Source organism: Patella vulgata, chromosome 4 (genome assembly GCF_932274485.2).
Source record: "Patella vulgata chromosome 4, xgPatVulg1.2, whole genome shotgun sequence".
Lineage (NCBI taxonomy): Eukaryota > Metazoa > Mollusca > Gastropoda > Patellidae > Patella > Patella vulgata.
In genome coordinates, this window is record NC_065882.2 from 25,941,439 (window position 1) to 25,964,625 (window position 23,187).

At 35.5% G+C, this 23,187-nt stretch overlaps 1 protein-coding gene across 1 annotated transcript; it reads right to left on the reverse strand.

Annotated features, from left to right (window-relative positions):
* Positions 1 to 2,582: 2,582 nt before the first annotated feature.
* On the reverse strand, positions 2,583 to 22,457 carry LOC126817860 (xanthine dehydrogenase/oxidase). The gene is made up of 16 exons (XM_056100209.1): positions 22,382 to 22,457; positions 19,996 to 20,125; positions 9,668 to 9,725; positions 9,433 to 9,529; positions 8,687 to 8,795; positions 7,827 to 7,953; positions 7,561 to 7,622; positions 7,356 to 7,436; positions 6,121 to 6,198; positions 5,359 to 5,503; positions 5,033 to 5,200; positions 4,375 to 4,451; positions 4,036 to 4,129; positions 3,561 to 3,673; positions 3,039 to 3,223; positions 2,583 to 2,814 (listed from the first exon to the last, which is right to left on the reverse strand). The coding sequence occupies exons 2-16, from the start codon at positions 20,032 to 20,034 to the stop codon at positions 2,583 to 2,585; spliced, it is 1,665 nt and encodes a 554-aa protein (XP_055956184.1). The 5' UTR covers positions 20,035 to 20,125; positions 22,382 to 22,457.
* Between the last annotated feature and the right edge of the window lie 730 nt (positions 22,458 to 23,187).

Here is a 23,187-nt window from a genome sequence, read left to right on the forward strand (position 1 = left end):
TGGCGTTAGGTTTAAAATCGACGGTACATTAAACTGTCTAAGGAGTGCATCTTTAATTAACTGTCTGTAATACCTCCATTGTTATGATGTGATCAAGCTGTTCATATTCAACTTTGACTAGATCTGCTGCTCTCTCAGCTGTTCTTCTATCGTCTGCTAAAATAGCACCGATTATAGCTCCTTGACACTTCACCTGAAATACCATGTCTTAATCATAAATTAATGAATTCACCGATACACCAATTCACCGTCAAAGAAATTTCAAAGGTGGAAAAGGTATGAACTAATTAGTTAGAATTGTTGGTCTACCTCTTTAGAAACAAACATTTCTTCGTCAAAGACAACAGGACCCCAAGTATTATTACCAGGTACATCTTTATAAGTTATAAAATCCACTACACCAGGTATAGATAGAGCTTGTGATGCATCTACAGCCTTAATGGTACCATGTGCTACTTTACTTAATACATGTACTAAGGCCAACTCATCTACAATCAATATACAAAATATTACAGTAAGCCTTATACACAGGTGCATATAATAAATATATATCTGACTATAAAGAGTAACTAGAAGTCAGCATCCGAAGAATTTTGATTCATAGTTGCCTTAAAATGTTTTCACTTGTGTTGTTTGTGTCAAAATTAAATTGTCGACTTCATTGGATTCTATTTTATTTGGATTGTTTTGTGGGATCAGCAATTGTTGGGATGTAACCGATTTCGTGTTATGCAGGATCAGCAATTGTTGGGATACAACCGATTTCGTGTTATGTGGGATCAGCCACAGTTGGAATATAACCGATTTCGTGTGATGTGGGATTAGCCACTGTTGGGATATAACCGATTTCGTGTTATGTGGGATCAGCCACTGTTGGGATATAACCGATTCCATGTTATGTGAGACCAGCCACTAATGGGATATAACCTTTTTCGTGTTATGTGGGATCAGCCACTGTTGGGATATAACCGATTTCGTGTTATGTGGGATCAGCCACTGTTGGGATATAACCGATTCCAAGTTATGTGAGACCAGCCACTAATGGGATATAACTGATTTCGTGTTATGTGGGATCAGCCATTGTTGAGATATAACCATTCCGTGTTATGTGGGATCAGTCATTGTTGGGATATAACTATTCCGTGTTATGTGGGTTCAGCCACTGTTGGGATATAACCGATTTCGTATTATGTGGGAAATAAACGATTTCATGTTATACCGACGATACAACCAGCTAAACTTCTAATCAATCCGAATTGCGCTTAATCTTTAAACACAAAACTTTTTTCGAATAAACACAGCCCCAACATTTATGGAAATAACAAACTCGATTTATTTTGACCTAAATCAAAGATGTTTATCACCTTAAAGAATCTAATATTTCCATCACTGTTCTAAAAATGGAGTTGGGATTGAAATCTTAAGAATTAAATTGCATCAATGTAGTTTATGTATGTTATGTCTAAAGTAATTTTAATTTGTAAAGGCAATAATTCGGATTTCACTATACATTCTAATCATCGTTTTTAACCAGGGTCAATGAATCAATTTAAACTACAATCAGGAATAACAGTTCTGTGAGGGTTGCTTACCTCTATACATAGGTAAATCATCCACATACATGGCTTCACCAGTAGCTTGTTGATATGCTGATGTATGTACTATAGGACGACCAATAGCATCTTCTATTGTCTGGCCCTCTGGTACCTCTTCATAAACTTGGGTACCTTTAGATAATGGCTGCTCTGTTAACATCATCGACGGTGATCCATTTGATATCTAATCAAAAATAACAGTTCAAATGTATTTCACCAGTCACCAAGGTGTACTATCAATTTCTCTATCTATGAGGAAATATCTTCATTGCCTGTTCTTATAGCCAAATAACTTTACTATGGGTTGAATTCCATCAGTTTTCCGGCCTGGTTCGCCCTTGTCAGTGGTGTATGATGGAGGGTCTGGCAAGGGAGAACGTATAGTCGATCGGATGGGACGAAAGTTCGAGGTCCTGCGTACCCTTGCCAGTTGGAATTTGAAATAAGAGTGGCGATGTCCGAGCAAACTTTCACTTTTAGCAACCTGCATGGCGTATGCCCGTCTTAATTAGCACAATCGGAGCAGAAAAGTAGGACATTAAATTCCATTTAATTTCATTTCATTTGAATTCCAACAAGTGGTGTATTAGAATTATCAAAATTGTATTTTTGAGATATCCCATCCCTGTTGCCATGGGGTTATTTGAACAAATCGAAATAAGCACCAAACAAGCCAAGCAAGATATCTTCGAAATGCGGCTGAAATCCACCAAATCAAAAAAGTGAAGGTAGGGTGGACAATGGCAAAAGCGCTACGCCATGTTATGATACGATTATGTCACGTGGGAATCGATTCCAGCGTAACTACGGAAATGAAATGAAAATGTTTCATGGTCTAACGTTTCTGCACCAACTGGGATGGTGAAGACAGGTCGCAAAACCGGAGGGACAATCTGTAGTGAGGATAACATTTAACATAAACGTGGAGATATATAAATGACTGCAACAAATATTCTGAGCAAGTATGTATTAAGAATTACAATTATATCATAATAATGATACCTTTGAACGTGCTGACTGAACAAAATGATAGAATTTAAAGAAGAAACTTGTTGTTAATGTTTTTCTATATTCAACCATACCACCAGGTGATCCAGGAGGTAGTGGTAAATCTTTCTCTAATAGTTGACAAGCTGTCTGTATTATATTATCATTCCATTCTCTATAATCAATAATATAACATAGTAAACAAAGTCTGTATTCTATCTCATTCCATTCTCTATAATAATAGTACATAAAACAGAAACAGCATACACCGTATTCCTGATTCCTTTCTGAACTATGATCAAGTGCAACATAAATTCTTCAAAAGAGAAGCGCCCTAGAAAGATGAACTACATCATGTATGGGGCACAACAAGATAATACCCCTTCCAAATATTTATGCAAAAAAAAAAGTTGGCTGCCATAATTGATAACTTATTCTTGAATTATCAACACTTACTTATTTCGTAGGCCCGCCATTGTTTTGGTCGCCATGACAGTGGTAGGTGCCATTCCACCAAATGCCAACGACATATCTTCAATTGTGTTTGCTTGATCTTTAAAACGAATTTTCATTCCAGCATTAACAATGGATATATCATCTTCCTTACGACCAGCTTGTTTAAAACTATACATATACTCATTCTGTAAGTAAAATGTGGAACCATGAGGAGAATTTGAGACGAATAACAGTTCATTTATAAATTGCGTCCAAAACATACTAAAGCAAGCAAACTTTATTTAAATCGTTTTAACAATTGAGTAACGTAGTAAGACATGTCACCTAAATACATCCGGTGGTCTGAATTTACACATATTTCAAAAGATACAACATATTTTGAGTTTTATTCAGTAGTGTCGTAAAGTTCTGGTATATTTTCTTTTGAACACCTGTATATAACCGTGAAAATGGAGGCCATCAAATTGTTTGTGATAAGTTTGATGCCAAAGTTGAATCGGGATACATTCTGAAAGGACTTACCGCTGACGTAAATGGTAGAAATATAGACACCAGTATTTCATTTGGTTCGATGACAGTTTTTCTATAACCAGTAAAAAATTTATCATCCATTTTTATCTTTCTTTCACTAGCACCTTTAGATAAAATACGTTTATAAATAATTTTGTGTTAAAGTCGGTTCTACTGTAATCTAATTGCTAACTAGCTTATCGTCTAGGCCCAATGTTTTATGTACTTTACTATCCTTCCATAATGCAATGCATTCTAATTTCGTTGGGGCATTGCTGACTTGGATTCATTGTAACAAGTTTTATCCGGAGGTCATGCATGTGGTGGTGTATGTATGCCTACTTTATAATATTTGACACTTTGTCTTATGTCTAGTATTGTATCAAATTTTAATTTTCGGTCTATAAGAACGAAAATGTTGACCCGCAAAGTGGCGAAATCCATTGAATAGAGAGATCTTCCCTTGTCAAATATAACCTTTACTTGCCTTTAGACTTGACAGTTAATACTGCTCCCATTGCCATAAACAGTGGATTTAAATCTGATATTGGACTAGCTGTCATTATGTTTCCACCTACAGCCTGTAAATGCAACATACATCTATTAATTGTATCAGCCAGGGAGGAAATCGACAACATCATTTTATTCTCTCCTTGGCGGAGTTGCAAGTAAATACAAGCTGTTTGTGGGTGAGAAGAAGCAATATTAAAGTAAATAAAATTATCATACGGTGTGAGATAATAATATATAACATTAAAAATGTGTATTACAGTATATCAGGAAATGAAGTGTGATTTAATAGGAGATTATAATAAGAGCAACTTACAGCTACATTCCTGATCTGGTGCCCTGCAAACCATCTTAACATTTCTAATATAGCTTTAGCAGACCGGGTCTTCTCCTCTAAAATATAAAGCAGCTAAAGTGATTTGTCTCGTTTCTCTGCTGTGACTAAACGGGTATGCGAAAGCAATCGGCATTTCTCGTCGTTTTTTAATTTATAAGCGAACATTATGTGGACTAAAGAATGAAACCAGAAGATAGAAAAGATTATTTCCCATTATGTAAGAGCTAAATCTGCCAATTGCAGGTCTTTATTTTAGCTTCAAATGTTATATAAACTATTATTTAAACATTTATTCACATGACAAGCCTATAATCAACTCTCAAGACCATCGGATTGCGAAAATTTAAACGGAAAAAAACATGACAGCCATTTAATGATTTTATTTAAAAATGGCGAATCGATGCCAAGTCTCGAATATATAGTCCTGTTGTTGCGATATGTCACATAAACTCAAAACTTAAACAGAGATAACTTCGCTCAGAATATAGTAATTTTCAATATATTCATTTTGCATTATTAGGCCTGCAGCCAAATTTCTAGCTTGCTTAGAAATACAATTCCGCTACAACACAATCCTTGGCAAAGAATATTGGTTAAATTTTGATTTCAACCAAAATGGACAAGGGGTAATACTTACCAGAGTAATTGTTCAAGACAGATTGTAGTGTTTCTTCAAATCTAGCAAGAGTAACAGAAGCGCCAATATTAATGCCATCATCCACTACATTAATAGTATTTAGTACTGATATATTGGTTGCTGAGATCAAAACTTTATAGAACATCTTTTTGAATTTAGTTTCAATACCTGAACGAAGAAGATAAGATAACTTTAATAAACTGTCATTAAAAGTTTTTCGGTACTGTGTAGTTCTTTTAAATACGAGCTTCCAAATCACATTTTGTAGCTTTTATATAAATTATGTATATAAACTTTTGAATGAACGGAAGTTACATGTAGCCTACCTATTTCACTGTTACCAATAATAATTTTAGCATCAGGATAAGATTCTTTCAATTCTAAAAGTTCCGGTAATGTAACTGGTCGGTGCCATTCTATTTGGCCATTCTTAAAACTGACACATTGTTCATGATAATCTTTAAATCTAATCTGAAAATATTAAAATTAAATTATTTCTGATAGTCTTTAGATGTAATCTGAAAATATTAACCATATTAAATAATTTCTGATAGCCTTTAAATAATTTCTGATAGTCTTTAAATCTAATCTGAAAATATTAACATTAAATTGTTTCTAATAGTTGAGTGTAATAATGGAGTAAGTAACCAAAGAAAATTATATAACCCGATTAAATCCAAATCAACAGGGAATTCTAAAGATATTGTATCCCTTTAAATATATGCTGGGAATATAAAAGACAACACATATTTTTACTGGTTGTCATAGACTACATTAATTAAAACCAGCCTGTTAGTGTTAACTTTACTAGAATTTGGAAACAGAAAAGGGTACGGCAACACTCCCTTAGAGAGTAATTAAAGCTGGACAGGCTGATACATCTGCGTGGAGACTGGATCAAAAGATGATACCGGCGGGGCGGAGTAGTAAAATAAAATTAAAGAATCCACGCTCAACAGAATACACAACAGACTTGTAGAAGTAGAAGATTGTTTAATGGGTCAACGTTTCGGGTGCGTATTGCACCCGAAACGTTGACCCATTAAACAATCTTCTACTTTTACTAGAATTTAAAATATTAAATATACCTTCAGTTCTGGAGGGAATATTAATTCTTGTGTTGGATCATATGGTTGGTAATCTTTACTAAATAGTGTAGAAGATGCCTGAAATAGTGTTCAAATTCAAGATTATACATTTTCGTTGCAAATCTTACAAGTACCAAAACCCAAACTTACTTAATTCGAAACAAAGGAGTATAACTAGGGAAATTAATGCATTTCTTTCCTTGAATAGGGTGGAAAACCGATATCAATTTTTAGAAAGATTGCATAAATAATAGAAGCTTCCGTGGTGCTAAAAAGAATAACCTTTGAAGTTATTATCGAAAATCACTGAAAACCAACACAGTTCTTCAGTAGAATTGACAACAACATAAATGTCAAAGAGACTGCATCATGCTGACGACTCTATGGTACTAATAAATTTCGTAATAAAACGGCAATACCTCTAGAAGTAGAAGTCATTGTCGAATATCAAGGAAAATCAACAATGTAATTTATTATCGAAAATCCATGAAAAACGTTCTTCCTTTCCATAGGACAGACAACCAATATAAATTTCAGAAAGATATGTTTATGAAAGATCAACAGGTGTCTTAATTGCATTGTGATAGACAAACCCTGTCAATTTAAGAAATATTTAGCTACTTTTGTGATTAAAAGAAATGTGAACGACAGGGCGGCTTTAAAATGTATCGACATCAAATTCTGGTGTTAGTATTCCATCACTACCTTAAACATACATTATGCAAGAGCTAAATCTGCCTATTACAGTTCTTTCTTTAGGCCTGAAATATTATCTAAATTATAAATTAGACATTAATTAACCTATCCAGACCATAATCAACTGTCGATGTCATCGCTAGCCTGCGATATTTACTGGATTAGGTTCTGATTTGCTGTTCGACTTCCACTCACAATTTAATCATGAAATGGATAATCGAGACTATGTTTTTTATCGTACCGACTTTAGTAATGATGATCGAGGCTAGGCCGAAAATTCAATCGCTAAAATCTAGGTTCAGAGTGGATCAATTTGACTGAAATTTTTAGCAAATTCCCTCTACATTATCTAGTTTTTAACTATTATAATGAGAACTGCCAGCTCTTTATTCAATCTCCCATAATGAATCTTTAAGTTTAACCGTTGTTTGGTTTTGTTATGAACCTGATTAAAAAAAAGAAAGAACGGGCGGGATTATATTCATATTGCATTGAAACTAGACATATTTCCAATAAATGCACCGTTAAAAGATACGTACATCGACTATGTTACCTGTTTCCACTAAGCGTTCACCTTTCTTTTTATTTTTACAGCACTGTTCTCCCATAGCACAGTATTCCTGCGAATAAAAACAAGTAGCCCTGTGAACACAATTCATTTGAACTATGTCAACGATATATAACAATAAGTTTTGTCTTGAATTACCTTTTGGATACTTAAAAAATTAGAAGATTTTTGTTTACCTTAGTGAATGTACGGAAACCATCTATGATTGGTCTGTATCCGGTACATCGACATAAATTACCTTGAATCAGAAACAAAAGCATCCATTTTCTATTCGTCATATTTATACTTGCTTAATTGTTTACTACTCCTAATTTGTGGTGGATAAATTCACAATTGATCAATGCCCCAAATGCGTACAATGGTTTTAAACTAAAGACAATAAGTGTGTATGCTAATGCTGATCAAGAAAGTTTATAAGAAGACGACATTGTTATCATATTACCATCAAATGCTGTGTCGAGTTCCTCCAGGTTTGGTTGTGGATTATTTCTGAGTAATGTATACATTGACATTACAAATCCTGGTGTACAAAATCCACACTGTGATCCATGGGCTTTGGCTATTCTCTCCTACAAATATAATTTTAATATCAATTAGTCAAACTTTTTATGAATTACGAAAAGCCCCTAATTAGGAGAGAGAGAGAGAGAAATGGGGTTTAACGTCCACTAGACACAAACTATAAGGTCATTTCGGGACTAACATATGGTTTAATTTTATTTCAATAATTCGCTTGCGCGTAGGGGTCTTTATAGCAGTGGGAGGAAACCGGAGGACCCGGAGAAAACCCACGAGGTTGGACAGGCGACCCTACTCCTTGTCACGTACAACCAGGGATTCGAAACCACGCCAGTCGACTCAATGACAGACTTTATGGTACAGCCCGCACACGCTAACCATTCAGCCATCAACCCCCCCCCCCCTAATTAGGAGAAAAATAATTAATAATCGGTTACTACTAATACCGGTTACAATATATATAGTCGCTATTCTTAATAATAAGATTAGTGATGGAAATAAAATTTAAAAAAACAAAATTCAAATCGTAACTAATTTATTTGACCAGTGACAACTGGAGTTTACCAATAACAAAAGTCATTCACTGTGTAATTTGTGTGCTCATTGTGATAACGGTGGCAATCCAATGGCAATTTGCATTTCAAAGAGATCATTTAATATTGCATGTGTATTCACAAAAGGGCAAGATTGATTGCGGGGAACAACAGAGTATTGTGATTTCCTGGTGGAGTTTTTCCCATTTATTTATCACTTCCGGTTTCGGTTTATTAGAGATAAGCCTACCTGAACTGGATGTAGTTTTGTACGAGTACTGCCTATTCCTTCTACCGTAGTTACAGCTAAACCATGAACAGAACATAACGGGAAAAGACAAGCATTAGCTGAATAATGTCTTGATATATGTAAAGAAATTCACTTTTGAAAATCAACAGTGACACTTTATGTCTATAAATATACAAAACTGTCAGGCGCCATTCCCACAGTCAGAAGCGACTTTAAAGGACAGTGTCGGTGTCCACTAAGTATACATGTTTGATAGAATTGGTTCAACATATTCCAAATGCACCACCTAGTTCTTCCGCAATTTGAGGCTGCACCTTTTGTCGTTGATGGTTTTTAGAATAGATATTAATAACCACGTTAATATAGTTTGGTCCTGCAGAATTTACACCCCCGGAGCGATACGATGTAATTCCCTTTTATACACAAATGTGTACATTATATATGTTTATAAGTGTTTTGGGTTTGGGTGTATTTAACTTTCTACTCTGCAAATAAAATGTCAAGACGTTCCTTCTAGGAGACCTGATACGACTTCCCACAGTTATCCGCATATCTCGCATCCCATTTGTATTCACACCCATGGATATTGTAATTCTGATAGCAATCCTTGGCCCCATTTTGTTATCTTTTACCGATAAGCTTCGGCTTCTGAAATCGACGGGTGGGTGTCACGCACGAGAACGAATGTGGTAACTCTTTCTAGAACACTCGATAGAATTCGAGAGATTAATGTAACTAAAGGATACTGTATTTTATTTAACGATGGGTTATATGACGAGATCATAACTGTACAAGCACCGCAACCACCTTCTCCGCATCCTAGCTTGGTACCAGTTAAACGTACTGAAATATCTAGTTAAGGAACCGTTTCAATAATAAAAAAAATAATAATCCTGGCTATCGACTGAATAAAATATTGTTTATAAAGAAATCATATCAATATCTCTGGAATTAGAATAAAAGACTGATGATAAAGGATACGTGTATCACGTAGATATTCTAATAATGTTAATTCTGGATCAGGTTTACTTTCAGTAATCTGTAAGAAAATACTTGTTATAAATTAGAACTTGAACTTAAGAGTATTGCCACCAGTAATATTGCCATGTAAATTGGAAACTTAATGTCAAAAATAGACATTTCGAACCATCTAATTTCCCATGTTAATCTGTAAGATAGTTGGCCAATGGCTAAATGATATGAACATCGTCATCAAACTCAAGATAGCATCAATCTAAATCTTTGTTTCTGTTAAATCTAAATAATTAAAATGACTATTAGCCGTCTGCTGCGTTGATGTGTTAATGGATATCAAGATAATTTTTATTTTTATGTAAGACTGCAATGTAAGACTATTGTCGTAAAAAAAAAATTATAAGCAAAAGAGTCGTAAAAGCTCCGATCGGTAGATTGTAACAAGGTTTGGCTGATACGGACTAAAACTGAAGCTTGCAATCAGGATGAAATTGAACATGCTTCTTAGTCAATTCCGAGCTGTGTTCAGGGTAGCACTGATAATAAAGAAATTTAAAAGAAACCTATAGGCCCGTCTTTTGTTTCTAAACTAATTTTAAAAACACCGTACATAACCCATACTCCTCGCAGTGTTTCGTTTGATTACACCTAATCCCACTTAACACTGCTATAATAGAAGCAAATTTCTGTTCCAAATTATGACTGGTCAATAGCCGGATTAACAACCAATAGCTAACTGTAACAAAATCATTCGGCTTTAATAAACAGCGCTCCAAATTGGACCAAATATGTTGACATAACGTTACGTCATGACTCACGAACTAGTACGCCCAATTAACCAATGCTCAAGTATCAGAAGTCAATCCAGCAATAGCCAGAGAGGGATTTCTCGGACCATTGCTTCAGGAATATGTACATAACCATGCATAGTGCAGAAAAGACCATTCTTCGAGTCTACAACGATTTCGCAACAAAGCAGAAACTAGGAAAATCTTCTTACATCATGTTAGTGGTAGTTCCACTAATAATGAAATCTAACTCAAATAAAGGAACCTACAAAACACCCTAGCGGATCCGTCTGGAATCTCGTGTTTGTTTCTAAGCTAATTTGAAATGTAGTGTGCACAGATACATAATACAGAGAGGACATTTTTCGTGTCTGGAACTATATCTTAACTAAACTGCTAGATAGACCAGGAGCCCAGGGGGCCAACCTAGGCTAGATTACCGGGCACTCTTCCCGTGTTCTAAAAAAATAAATTTTTAGCCAGGATGCGTAGGCCTAGAATACTAATACCTAGCACGTATGGAAGAGGCGATAAACTGCGGTTACAAGAAATTTGGGGCGTGTCTGTTAGGGGTAACCCACCGCACAAACTGTCTGGCAGTGGTCATTCATGATTCCTGTAGTGGTACTGAACATCTCCAAAGCTGTTTTAGGTGGTACAGATTTCAGCTAATCTAGCCTAGCTGCGGTCTGGAAATTAGAAAACTCTTGTCAGGGATACTCTACCACTACAAATGTCTGACAATTACACAGCTCTGTCAGGGGTAACCCACCACTAGAAATGTCTGTTAGAGTGTTTTTGTAACACCTGAAGATGTACGGTACACTGCTGTACGATTTTCATGTGGTACACTTTTGAGCTAATCTAGCCTAGTTGGGGTGCATGGCATTTTGGGCGTGGAATACCACACCCACCACCGGAAACCCGACATACTTACATTCTGATGATACCAGATATACATGCATTGATACCATATAGGAGAAAATGGGTACACTTTTCAGCTAGGTTAACCCCCTGGCCTCCAGCTCTAAGATAATAATAGTGTAGCAGTTGAGGTACTGCAAGGATTAGATATTTGGCCTCTTTTCGATACTCTGGATCAAACCATACATATAAATTGCTTAAAACAACGATTTTATGTCTTAGAATGGCCCAGATATCTTATCTTTATGGCAGAACCCATTCCGGAACTGTATATAACGGTAAATCTAAGTTTACGAACTGGTGTCCCCTTGGGATTTGTCGTTTATGTATTTATCGTTTATGTATTATATTTCTATGTTACATAACCAGGAAAAATAATCCTGATTACCTCGGCTATGCTGATGACCCACAACTGTACATTGCCACAAATTCGACATCTGCAAACAGCGACACTTGACGCAAGTTATCTAGAAGAAATTATTCTATCAGTTACGGATGTATATAAGATGTTTAGAATAGCTTAAAATTATATTAAAATATGAGACACATTATTATCTGCTACTGCTACGCTATTTTTCTGGACAGGAGACTTTACATTAATAATCACATATCTAGTGACTGCAGGTCAACTAACTTTTGTATATACATTATTAGCCAAATCGATCAAGCCACGTGAACGCGCTTGTCACATTGAGGCTTGTAACAATTTGCAGAGATGTGTCAAAAACCATGTCAAGGGATCATACTACATCTGTTCTTATTTATGGCCTCCAATGCCTACCCATCTCAAGTATCGAAATCAAATTCTGAACAACTTTCTTAAATGTTTCTCTACGCTAGCTTCGAACTTTGTTTAAATTGCCATAAACCTCCACGTATTCTTCGAGCCCAAAACGCTAACCGTTAATCAATATGGGCCTTGTTGGCAGGGGCATCTGGTTCAGATAGCTTGGTTAGCTTTAAAATTTTATTAAAATATGGACCATGGTCGACATTGGTCACTGGCACAACTGTTACAAAGGACGTGCTTAGCGTGCTGCGAAATCAAAATAATTTACTATTTTGATTTCGTATACCGTTTTTTTAGGACTTCGAATTTTGTCTAATGGTTTGGATTGTTCGTACTTGGTTTTATTTTATTTCAATCGATGTAACAATTTACAAAATGATTTATTATGACCCAGCCATGATCGGGTCCACATATCGTGATCAGTTTGTCCGTGCGCCTGCTTGTTAATCACCACTAGAAGGTTTGTCTCGAATGAGGTTGGAATTAATAGTCTGACGGCCAGGGTCACAGTCTTAGTTTACCTTTGAAGATCCTAGGTCTATTTTCACCATCTTAGTCCGCCCTTTGTCTTAACTTCTTGGGTGTTAATTGTTGATATATTGCATGAATTTTCACCACCACTATAAGGTGTATAACGAATAATGTTAGAATCGCTAGCTTGAAGGTCAATGTCACTATCTTAGTTTGTCTTTGAAGAACCTATGTCCACGTCCATAAGCCATGTACGCTCTGAATCTTGGCTAAGGGGGAGGGGAGAGTCCGGAAAATTTTTGTTCTGAAATTTTAAAGCTATTGAATTGAAAATGGTACAAGTAGTTAGGAAATGTAACAAAGAAGGGAAAGCGGTAAGTTTAAAAAGAGTTGTTGCCAGGGTAACTTATTTTGGGGGAAAAATTGATAAAAAATGTAGGTACACTATAAATCTGTAACTAATTAAGATACAGTACTGACCAAATTAATAGCAATTTTTTTTAAAAACGTTGCAGAATTAACTCACTAAAATTTTAGTATGAATAAAATCATACACCGTGAATATATTGAACTGAATATTCTTACACATAACCATATTGACATCTACTTCACATTGCATGGTTGGTCGACGCAAAGACGTGTATAGATAAAGTTGCGACAACTGTGAAGCCATGAATTTCATATGACGTCATGCAAATATGACGTCAAGCGTACAAAGACGCCATCTTGGGTCCCAAGTAACTCTACCAACTTATTATCTATTTATATGCCCTATTATATTGTTGGATATCATAGATTTCAGCGAATAAGTGTCTATAGGACATAAAACATACATTTTTTAAACGAAGAGTATAGCTGAACATACTATTATTAGTATTATACAACAAGAAGCGCACATTATTGTTATATAGCCTTATTCTATAAGAAAAATAAAAATAAAAAATACACTAGATAAAAGTGCTATTAAACATATTTAACTTGCATTCGCTTTTAAAGGAGCTAAATCCCTAATATTTGGGACCTAGAAATTGTCACAAATGGGTCGCACTAACAGCGACATTTGTTTCGGGCATATTTGTTTCATAGATGACACGTCTGGTGTCATGTGAATGCAACAACAGCCTGGTTGATTGATTTGTTGATTGGAGTTCAGATGTCTTCATTAAAATGGACCACTTTCAGGCTGTCGTATTCACGGCCTAGCAAGACCGGCTTGAAATTTCTAGAAATTTTCTAGGGGAGACAGGCCCCTACAAATCCCCCGACGGTGCGTTTCACGACTTCGGAACTCGACGGTGACCTGGAAGAGACGTCAAAAACCATTTAAAAGACATAGTAAAAGTCATATCTTACGAGATTATCACTGGTCTTGTCGGAAAATGCTACTTTAAATTTGACAGTCATTTTGAAAGAAATGCCCGGCGCCATACATGTGAAAAATACATTTTTTGATTTTTGTCAAATTCGGTTTTCGGCACATTTCGCCTCTATGACCAGTTTAAAAAGAAATTATTTATTCCCCCACCATTAAAACACACTAATAAGGAAATATCGCTCTCAGAAACTCCATGGTTTCTTTTGCAATTTGTTTGGGGTAAGACGTTATCACCCCCCGCCTATGTAAAAATAATATCAATCTGTCTACCACACAAATTTAACAGATACAAATGCATGTTATTCCACAGGTAGACAGACAGGGCCTCCTTTGAAGGGAATCAGTTTAGAGTTTGTCTGACCCCTTTGAATATTTGCGTCTCATCTCAAATGAACCTGTTCTGATTGAGAATCAAACATATATCGTACCTGAGATTTGTTAGCTTGTTCCACACAACCCAACATTTATCGGCACCGGGATTAAGGGTATATATCGTTGTTTCTAACGCTTATTGGGAATACGCCACGGAAACTACAATAAAAACTTATTTACAAAAACATTCTAAAGAGTGAAAACTGACATATTTAAAGCTTTACTGTATTTAAAGAAATAATTTAAATCAGCCGGCTGAAACCCTGTCTCCGCTATTTGTTCAATCATTCTTTAGGTATGGTGCCAGTTTCCACCGAAAATGACATCGCAAACAAGTGTTCAATCTATAAAAGCATACATTCCTACAAAATGTTTCTTTAGTCAAGTGAAACAATAAATTCATACGGGGGTGGGGTGAGTAAATTCGTGGTAACAAGTCTGAATAGGCTAATCGGACAATAGAGCAAGTTCACCTTGATGTTAACAAATACGTAAGACGATATGAACATCAACTAAAAAGAAAGCCTATGTAATGTGATTCGGCTGTAATGTGATATATGCATATATGCAGCATTGATAATTAAAATCTCTATTCAAGTTAAACCAACTGTATCTGTATTTAAGTCTTACGTCGAGCTTAATACATTTTATGATTTATTCTCATTAAAACATCTATTGGTGGTTAACAGTGTGTAACTAAAAACTATATAAAATTGGATCTTATTATTGCCAATGATATAATATACCTTGAATTTATTATCACGAAGTCTATCGCATCCAGATATTTAAAGCGCATTTACAATATATTCATTTTTTGTTATTTCAGGATGGATATATCGTAAAATTTATCTTCATTTGACGAACTACACCCAAACTACAGTGTAAACACGGTTTGGAGACTGTATCTAAACTACAGGGTACATCGAACTACAGTGTACATCATGCTTTAGAGACACTATCTAATATCCAACAGGAAAAATGACGATTAATTTAATATCCACCAATTTGTGTTGCTGCTATTTTGTATTTTCAAAATTTATCTTCAAATTCATAGACATCGAAAACTATATAAAAGACATAGCAAAAGTCATATCTTACGTATCTTAAGAGATGCCCTTTTATTATACCAAATTCGGCAGCCATTTTAAAAGAAATGCCCGGCACCACATAATAAATACATTTCTTTAATTGATGTTTATCGAATTCGATTTCCGCACATTTCGCGTTAAAGGACAATATTGGTGCCAGTCATGTGATAAGAGCTTGTTAAATACATCCCAAATATATTTTTAACACAGAGATCATTGCTACTTGAGATGTGTAACAAGCACGTGAAGAAACAGGAAGTGACGTCAAACATGACAAACACGAGTTGTCCTTCTATATAACTGACTGTAGTAACGAGCGGTAACAGACAAACGATCGAATTTCATTTCACTAATAATTCAGTTGAAGATGAAAAGTTGTTATATGAGACGATGAGAGGATATCTGACAATTCAAAAAATTGGCTGTCAGTAGATAAAAGATAACGAACAAATTAGAAAAAAGTCCGTGCATCAACATGTTTTTATTAAGAACAGAGTGAATAAAAACGGGGGAATGCACAGGATTTTTCTATTTTTCTCGTGTACCTTATCTAGTGACAGCCAATTCTATTTTTGAATTGTGAGATACCCTCTCATGGAAATTAATCAAGTTGAAGCGTTTTGGCGTAAAACACCTGTTTCGGCGAGATGACGTCATTGTGACGTCACACAGTCGTAATGACGTCATGCACGACCATTGAAATCATTGTTTTTTGAGTGTATTCTCCCCAAAACGTAACTGATGTCCTTGCATTAGCAAAATTTCCTAATGACTGTATTCCAAAAACGGCAAAAAACAAAATAACGGACATCGATGACGTCATCAGCCGCTACGACGTCATGACGTCATCAATTACGTCGACCAACCATGCAATGTAAAATAGATGTCAATATGGTTATGTGTAAGAATATTCAGTTCAATATATTCACGGTGTATGATTTTATCCATACTTCAATTTTAGTGAGTTAATTCTGCAACGTTTTTAGAAAAAAATGCTATTAATTTGGCCAGTACTGTATATTCACCAAATTTGCAGGATATATAAACAAAACTCTACTACAAAATCAGACAGAAAACAATTTAAATTATCATTAATATTTCAAACGTTATCAAAATATTTCTCCAATGAGAAAATATTGTCGTGAGGCAATGTTTTAAACACCATTTTCCAGCAAACTATAAAAATTATAGAGAAAAACTCTCTGTATGGTTTCAGGGTTATCATTTAAGAAAAAGCAGTCCAAAATGAGACATTTATTTTTATTAGTGCCAGAGATATGGTGTACCTGCGTTTTTCATACTTTTTCCCCAAAAATGTGTTACCCTAGCAACAACATTTTTTTCTTTTTTTTTAATGAAAGTTTGCCCTTGTTTATTACATTTCCTAACTACTTCACTTGTGCCATTTTCAATTCAATAGCTTTAAAATTTCAGAAAATATTTTTCGGGTAGCCTCACCCCGAAATGGTGATACTTTTGCATGATGTATTCATCATCACTAGAAGGTGTGTCAAAAATAAGTTTGGAATCTCTAGCTTGGAGGTCAGGGTTAAAATTTCTGTTTATATATGAAGACACTGGGTCCGTGACGGAACTAGTACTGTTGGAGTTAAATGGTGATACTTTCATCGATGTTTCATCACCACTAGAGAGAGAGAGAGAGAGAGAGAGAGAGAGAGAGACGCCCACTCGACACAAACTAGGTCATTTTGGGACTAACACATGGTTCAATTTTATTTAAAAAATTCGCTTGCCCGTAGGGGTCTTTAACAGTGGGAGAAAACCCACGAGGTTGGACAGGCGACCCTACTCCTTGTCACGTACAACCGGGGAATCGAAATCACGCCAGACCTTATGATACAGCGCGCACGTGCTAACCATTTGGTCATCCCACCCCCTATATCCTTTGGGAGATACGAATAACATCTTGCATGATTTTGATTTTTACAGTCAATACACTACAAGTTTGACCATAAATACATATCAATTGATCAAGTTCTGTTTTCAAAGTTCGTAGATGATTTGCCTTTTACATTTCCTCTTGATCGCATAAACATTCGGGTGTTGTGATACCCCTTTCTGCGCCACTGACAAGGGTGTAAGACGCATATCTCTCAAAATTAATGATAAGCTGTATAACAAACCGATTCCTCGTCAAAGGACGGATAATTACTTAAGATCAAATACTGAAGTGTAAATAATAAAAATCAAAGTATCTTAGCGGTGTCGCGTGAGGTTTCGAGAAATTATCCCTCGGCGTCAATCTTCATGGTTTAAACACAGGCGACTGTAACGTGGAAAATATTTCAAAAATAACTTCAAACTATGACTAAGTATACTTCTAAAGTCTGTCACGTCCATGTTCGTAAGCGAGATTATCAAATATCTACTGATAGAGAATCGGTTTCAGACGAGTTATTTGCCCCTGAATTATAAATTGGAATCAGACCAGTTATTTGATAAGCTCGCTTACGAACATGGACGTAACAGATACTTAGTCATAGCTTAATGTTATTTTTGAAATATTTTCCACGTTACAGGCGCCTGTGGGTTTAAATACGTGTACTGTAGTTAGAGGGGTTTAAGTTAGGAAAGAAGTTTAGATACATTCCTCCAGACATTATTGATAACGAACTTGGTTAATATGCAGGTAAATCAGAAATAAAAATTATTTATGGTACGCCTAAGATCAGAAACAATGTGTTTTCCGCTCTTTACTGAATAGATCAATGAAAGATTATAACATCCTTCGGATTGATCACTTCAAATAAATATTTCTGGTAAATCCTGTCAACTCGTTCATAAATCCTGGATTCAACACGGGTGTTCAACTTTTCGTAATCAAACATTAAGAATAAGATTAAGAAGCACTAATGGAGAACATTAAAAAATAATTCTTTAAAATTTATCTTATCAGATCAGACTGAGAAATTTATTCATTTTGATTTTATCTGTTAATAATTGGCAACTTTTTCGAAAATTGACATTTATATATACTCTTCAAAAAAAGTAGGGGATATTAAGAAACAATACAAAACGGCGAAAATGCACTGCTGTTTTTATTAGAGGTAACCAGTGTATGTTAATAACAGGCCAATTGCCTACACATGAACATAAACAGTTCATTTAGGCGGCTTATCTGACGGCCCATTTCACTCGCAAAGAGATAAACCGTCAAAAGTAAAAATGGACGTTTTTGATTTTTTCTTAATAATGAGTAATTGCTCCACCAATCCTCAGACATTCAGCAATTCGTCGTGGCATGCTCCTAATCAACCGTCCAATCACGATTTGGGGCCAATTGTTGCAGTGTTGTCGGTTGACGTTGACGTCGACGAACACGTCTCCCGATCAAATTAAACGTAACACACTAAAGCAAAGATACGCTAAACAGTAAATTTTATGCAAGAACCGATAGGAAAGCAAACATGGATAGATAAACCAGCACGCCGCAGTTTTCATCAACCCTTCCTTGAAGTGTCAAATTTGACAATGAACCCCTCCCACGTGTATGGCGTTATTGCGTGTCGCATGTGCAGCTCAGTTGTTCTGTTGGGGCGATAAGTTCTTCATCTGTGAACATACTCTCAAAGCATGTCAAATTCCCATGACTATTTATCATATCACAACCTGCATAGGTATTTGCATTTCAATATCCCCTACTTTTTTTGAAGAGTATATATATATATATATGAAACAACTGTTAAGAATATTTTTGTGGGATATAACATCCAGTTTAGTGGTTAATACTGTTTACTACTCTGATTTAGAAAGAAGTGAAATGGGGTTTAACGTCCTACTGGCCCCCGATTTAAAAAGAAGATAGCTCAAACAGTAGAACATTATAATATTGTTCCATCTTACCTTTCGTCCATTTACGTAAAATTCTATAACTGTAGTCATGCTGTTCAGTATATTTTAAATAGGTATACCATAGAACATATTCCTGAAGCAATGGCCCGATAAATCCCTCTCTGGCCATTGCTGGATTAGCTTCTGATACTTGCGCTTTTGAGGGAGTGTGTCTATTCTTCCCGTTCAATCAAATATATCCAAAAGCACAGCAACATGACAGCCCTTCGTTTAATCAGGAGTCTTCCCTAAAACTTTGGACAGTGATTTAAGGTATTAAAAACGGTGAAAGTGTTGTTCGTCTCAAAACATGTTTACATTATATCCACAGAGTAAAAATCGTGTTGACAGTTGATAGCATTGCTTGTCACACAATTAGTTTTTCTGCAATATTCTGCTATGCACTGGTTAATTGGGCATAATAAAATCGTGAGTCATGACGTAACGTTATGTAAACGTATTTGGTCCAATTTGGAGGTCTGATTGGTATTGTTACGCAGTAAGCTATTGGTTGTTAATCGGACTATTGACCAGTGGAAATTTAGAACAAGAATTTGCTTTGTTTACAGCAGTGAGTAGTGGGATTAGCTCTAATCAAACGAAACACTGCGAGGAGTAGGCTATGACCATAGAGTAGAATATAACTACACAATGGGAATATTTTTACATCTCACCTTTCGACCGTTTACGTAAAATTCTAACATTGCTGCCATTTTTCTTCAGCCTGTTTCCACTCCACTATGATTGTTGTCGTTTACACAAGCCAGTGATAACACATAGCTGGTCAACTTGACTTCTGTCGCCCTATAATGAGTAAATATAGGTTATATATATATATAGGGATGTTCGTGTTATTAAATGGAACACGTGGCCTATATTTAGTATATAGTAATTTACATACAGTGCACAATCATAATATTTCAATTTTATTCAATTATTGGAGATCAGTTCTCAATTCATGTCCAATCTTACAATAACATTACCCTTTTGTCCTTTATGGACTGGGTAGAGACAGGAAGTTACACTATGTGGCAACAGCTGACTTGAACCCCCTCGTCTTAAATAGAGCAAAATCTATAAATCAGATCACTGCATGGTGTTCGCCAGCTTGCGAATCAAAATATAAGGAAGGGAGATAACCCGGCTATTTGCAATCCAAACATTAGGATGCAGACCACCATTAAATTACACCATCTCTGTTCGTCGTTCGTTCCTAGAGTTTTACGGCCACCCCCACCAGGGGTGATATCATAGACAAGACCATCTCGGTACCCAGTTCGTCTATTTATAGCAATTCTCTCTCTACCAGTTTTATGCCCTTTTGAACGCCCATTTTTGTTGATTTTTTTGGTCTAGAATGAACGAAGAGGGTTTGAATTAACATTTTCTGAAAAGGTTTTGGTAAATATTCATGATTTTGAGGCGGAATGGTAACAGTGTTATCACGTTGGTTACGGTGATAATGTACGGCGAATAGTTAAATGTTTTTAGTATGCTTCTTCAAGTTTGGGTATCTCAAAATTTTGGTGGTCAGCTTCATACAAATTTTAATGCAAACACATGACCATTTGTTTCTCTGTCTGTAGTGAAAAGCATTCAACCGAACGAAAATTTGGGGAAAAGTTGGAGCCGGGCATAGAGGCCAGAATTAACATTGAAATCAATGTGGAAATTAATGGTGGTCTGCATCCATTAGGGCTAAGACTAGTAATTATTTCCCTTTATTTTATGTAGTGCGAGTTATTAATAGACAATTTTTCCCTTAATCTTTTTCTCCCCATTTTTTGCATTTTTTGATTGATTTTTTGTCTAGAATTGAAGAAAAGGAATGAAATTTCAGAGCAGTTTTGGGTAATACTGGTGATAGTAGAGCGGAGGATAGAGGGGGGTAAAGTGTCTTTCTGCAGAGCAATCATTGTGTCGGAAGTGAGATTTTGACTCCAGTCAACATCAAATCCCCGTAGCAAAAAAACTAAACGGTCAACCCCTTAAAAAATTATTATGAGGGGATGATTGCCAAATGCGATCCCCAATATGTGCCTATAAAGATTGGAACCAACGGAATGTTGAGCAAACAGACAGTCTGTGATATTACAGCAATTTAATTTGAAGTCAATGGGCGAACATAAGTCCATTAGATCGCGTAGAGGCCTTTAGCAGTGGGGAGAAACCAAAGGACCCGGAGAAAACCCACGAGGTTGGATAGGCGACCCTACTCCCTGCAACGTACAACCAGGGAATCGAAACCACACCAGTTGACTCAATGACAGACCTTATGATACAGCGCGCACGTGCTAACCATTCGGTCGCATATCCAACCTTGTGGGTTTTCTACGGGTCCAATCGGTTCGATCCCACTGCTAAAGTACCCTACGCTCAAGCGAATTATTGAAATAGAATTGAACAGTATGTTAGTTCAGAAATGACCTAGTTTGTGTCGTGTGGACGTTAAACCCCATTTCTCTCTGGCTCACCACCGATATCTTAAATTAAGAGTTTACAATTTAAGTAACATCTAATATATAGAAAATGCACAGTATCCTGTGAATAACATCTTATATATACTTCCGCGAAGACTACTTTACTAATTAAAAAGGGCCCTGGTGCCTTTAGGGTCTCCGTCGGTTGTTTAAAAATAAGTTTCGACTTGATTAAAGTTATATCTGGCATAATCAGATAAAATACAAGATTACCTATCTAAATTGTTCACCTTTTGTAAATACAACTTATTCATAACGATATATGATCGTATATACGTACATGTAGTCAGATTTTCGACTCCTCTATACCGATATGGTGTTAACCCTATAAACAATGGAGTTCCTACTTTTAGGTATATTATAATGTATATGATGCATTACAGGTTGGAGTTTCTAGCTTTTTAATAACTTCCGTAAATTTCATAGTTCAAACATTAATAGTTCCTATATTTCATATTTCAAACGTTTAATTATTATTTCAATTATTATTCCATTTTTATTTATATTTAATGTTTTATATTGCTTACGTTTGTAAATTGATTTGCTTATATTTAATGTTATAAACTTATTAGAGCCTTACCAGTTGTTCCTAATTTTAGTTCCAGCTCGTATAGTATAGAGACTGATTATTAGACAGAGATTGTCCTTATATTAATATATTATTAAAATAAGAGATATAGGATAATAATGTATCTGTGAATAAAATGTTTGAAAGTTGATTCAAACAATGAAATATTTTTACTTACTTTAGTCTTTATCTACTTGATTGGTTTGGCTTCTTTTTTGTCTGTTAAATGAGCGTGTTTCTTAAATAGTATATTGTTGCAGTTGATCACGTCTCGCGACGTTTTACGTGCTTAGAATAAATCTAGATAACCTTGCAGTTTACCGTTCAAGGACTTATGAATATGTTTTGGCTATTTTGAAATATCGTTCTAGATATCCAGTAAATATAGGATATCCACAGTTTTGTTGTTAAAGTGGATAATTCTAAAAAGTCATCATAGACTCGATTGACTACCTGGCAAAATTTAGTGAGTATTGCCACTGGTTGACGGAATCTAGAGTAGTGAACTTTGATCCCAATTATTTAATTCCAGTCCGTTTCTCACCTTGGCATTATTATATTAACATAACAAAATAAGCAAATTGTGTTGGTGAGTAATCAAAGATTGGTACGGTTCCTATAAAAAGTTTATTGGGATTAGACATTGGAATACGATTACTAATGCTCGTAACCATTGCTTCAGAAATATGTACATATTGCTACTTTTGAAAGACTTGTGGCAATATCTTAATTATGTGCCCTAACCTCAAAACAAGACGTGACTGAGTTGACCCACATTCAATCACATACGTGTATTAAACTCTATTGTGTAAAACATT

Coding starts and splice junctions, on each gene's coding strand:
- LOC126817860 (XM_056100209.1), bottom strand. CDS start 20,034: ATGGCAGCAATGTTAGAATTTTACGTAAACGGTCGAAAG. Junction 7,954..8,686: donor CAAAACTACATCCAGTTCAG/GTAGGCTTATCT, acceptor TTATATTTGTAG/GAGAGAATAGCCAAAGCCCA. Junction 7,623..7,826: donor ACTCGACACAGCATTTGATG/GTAATATGATAA, acceptor TTCTGATTCAAG/GTAATTTATGTCGATGTACC.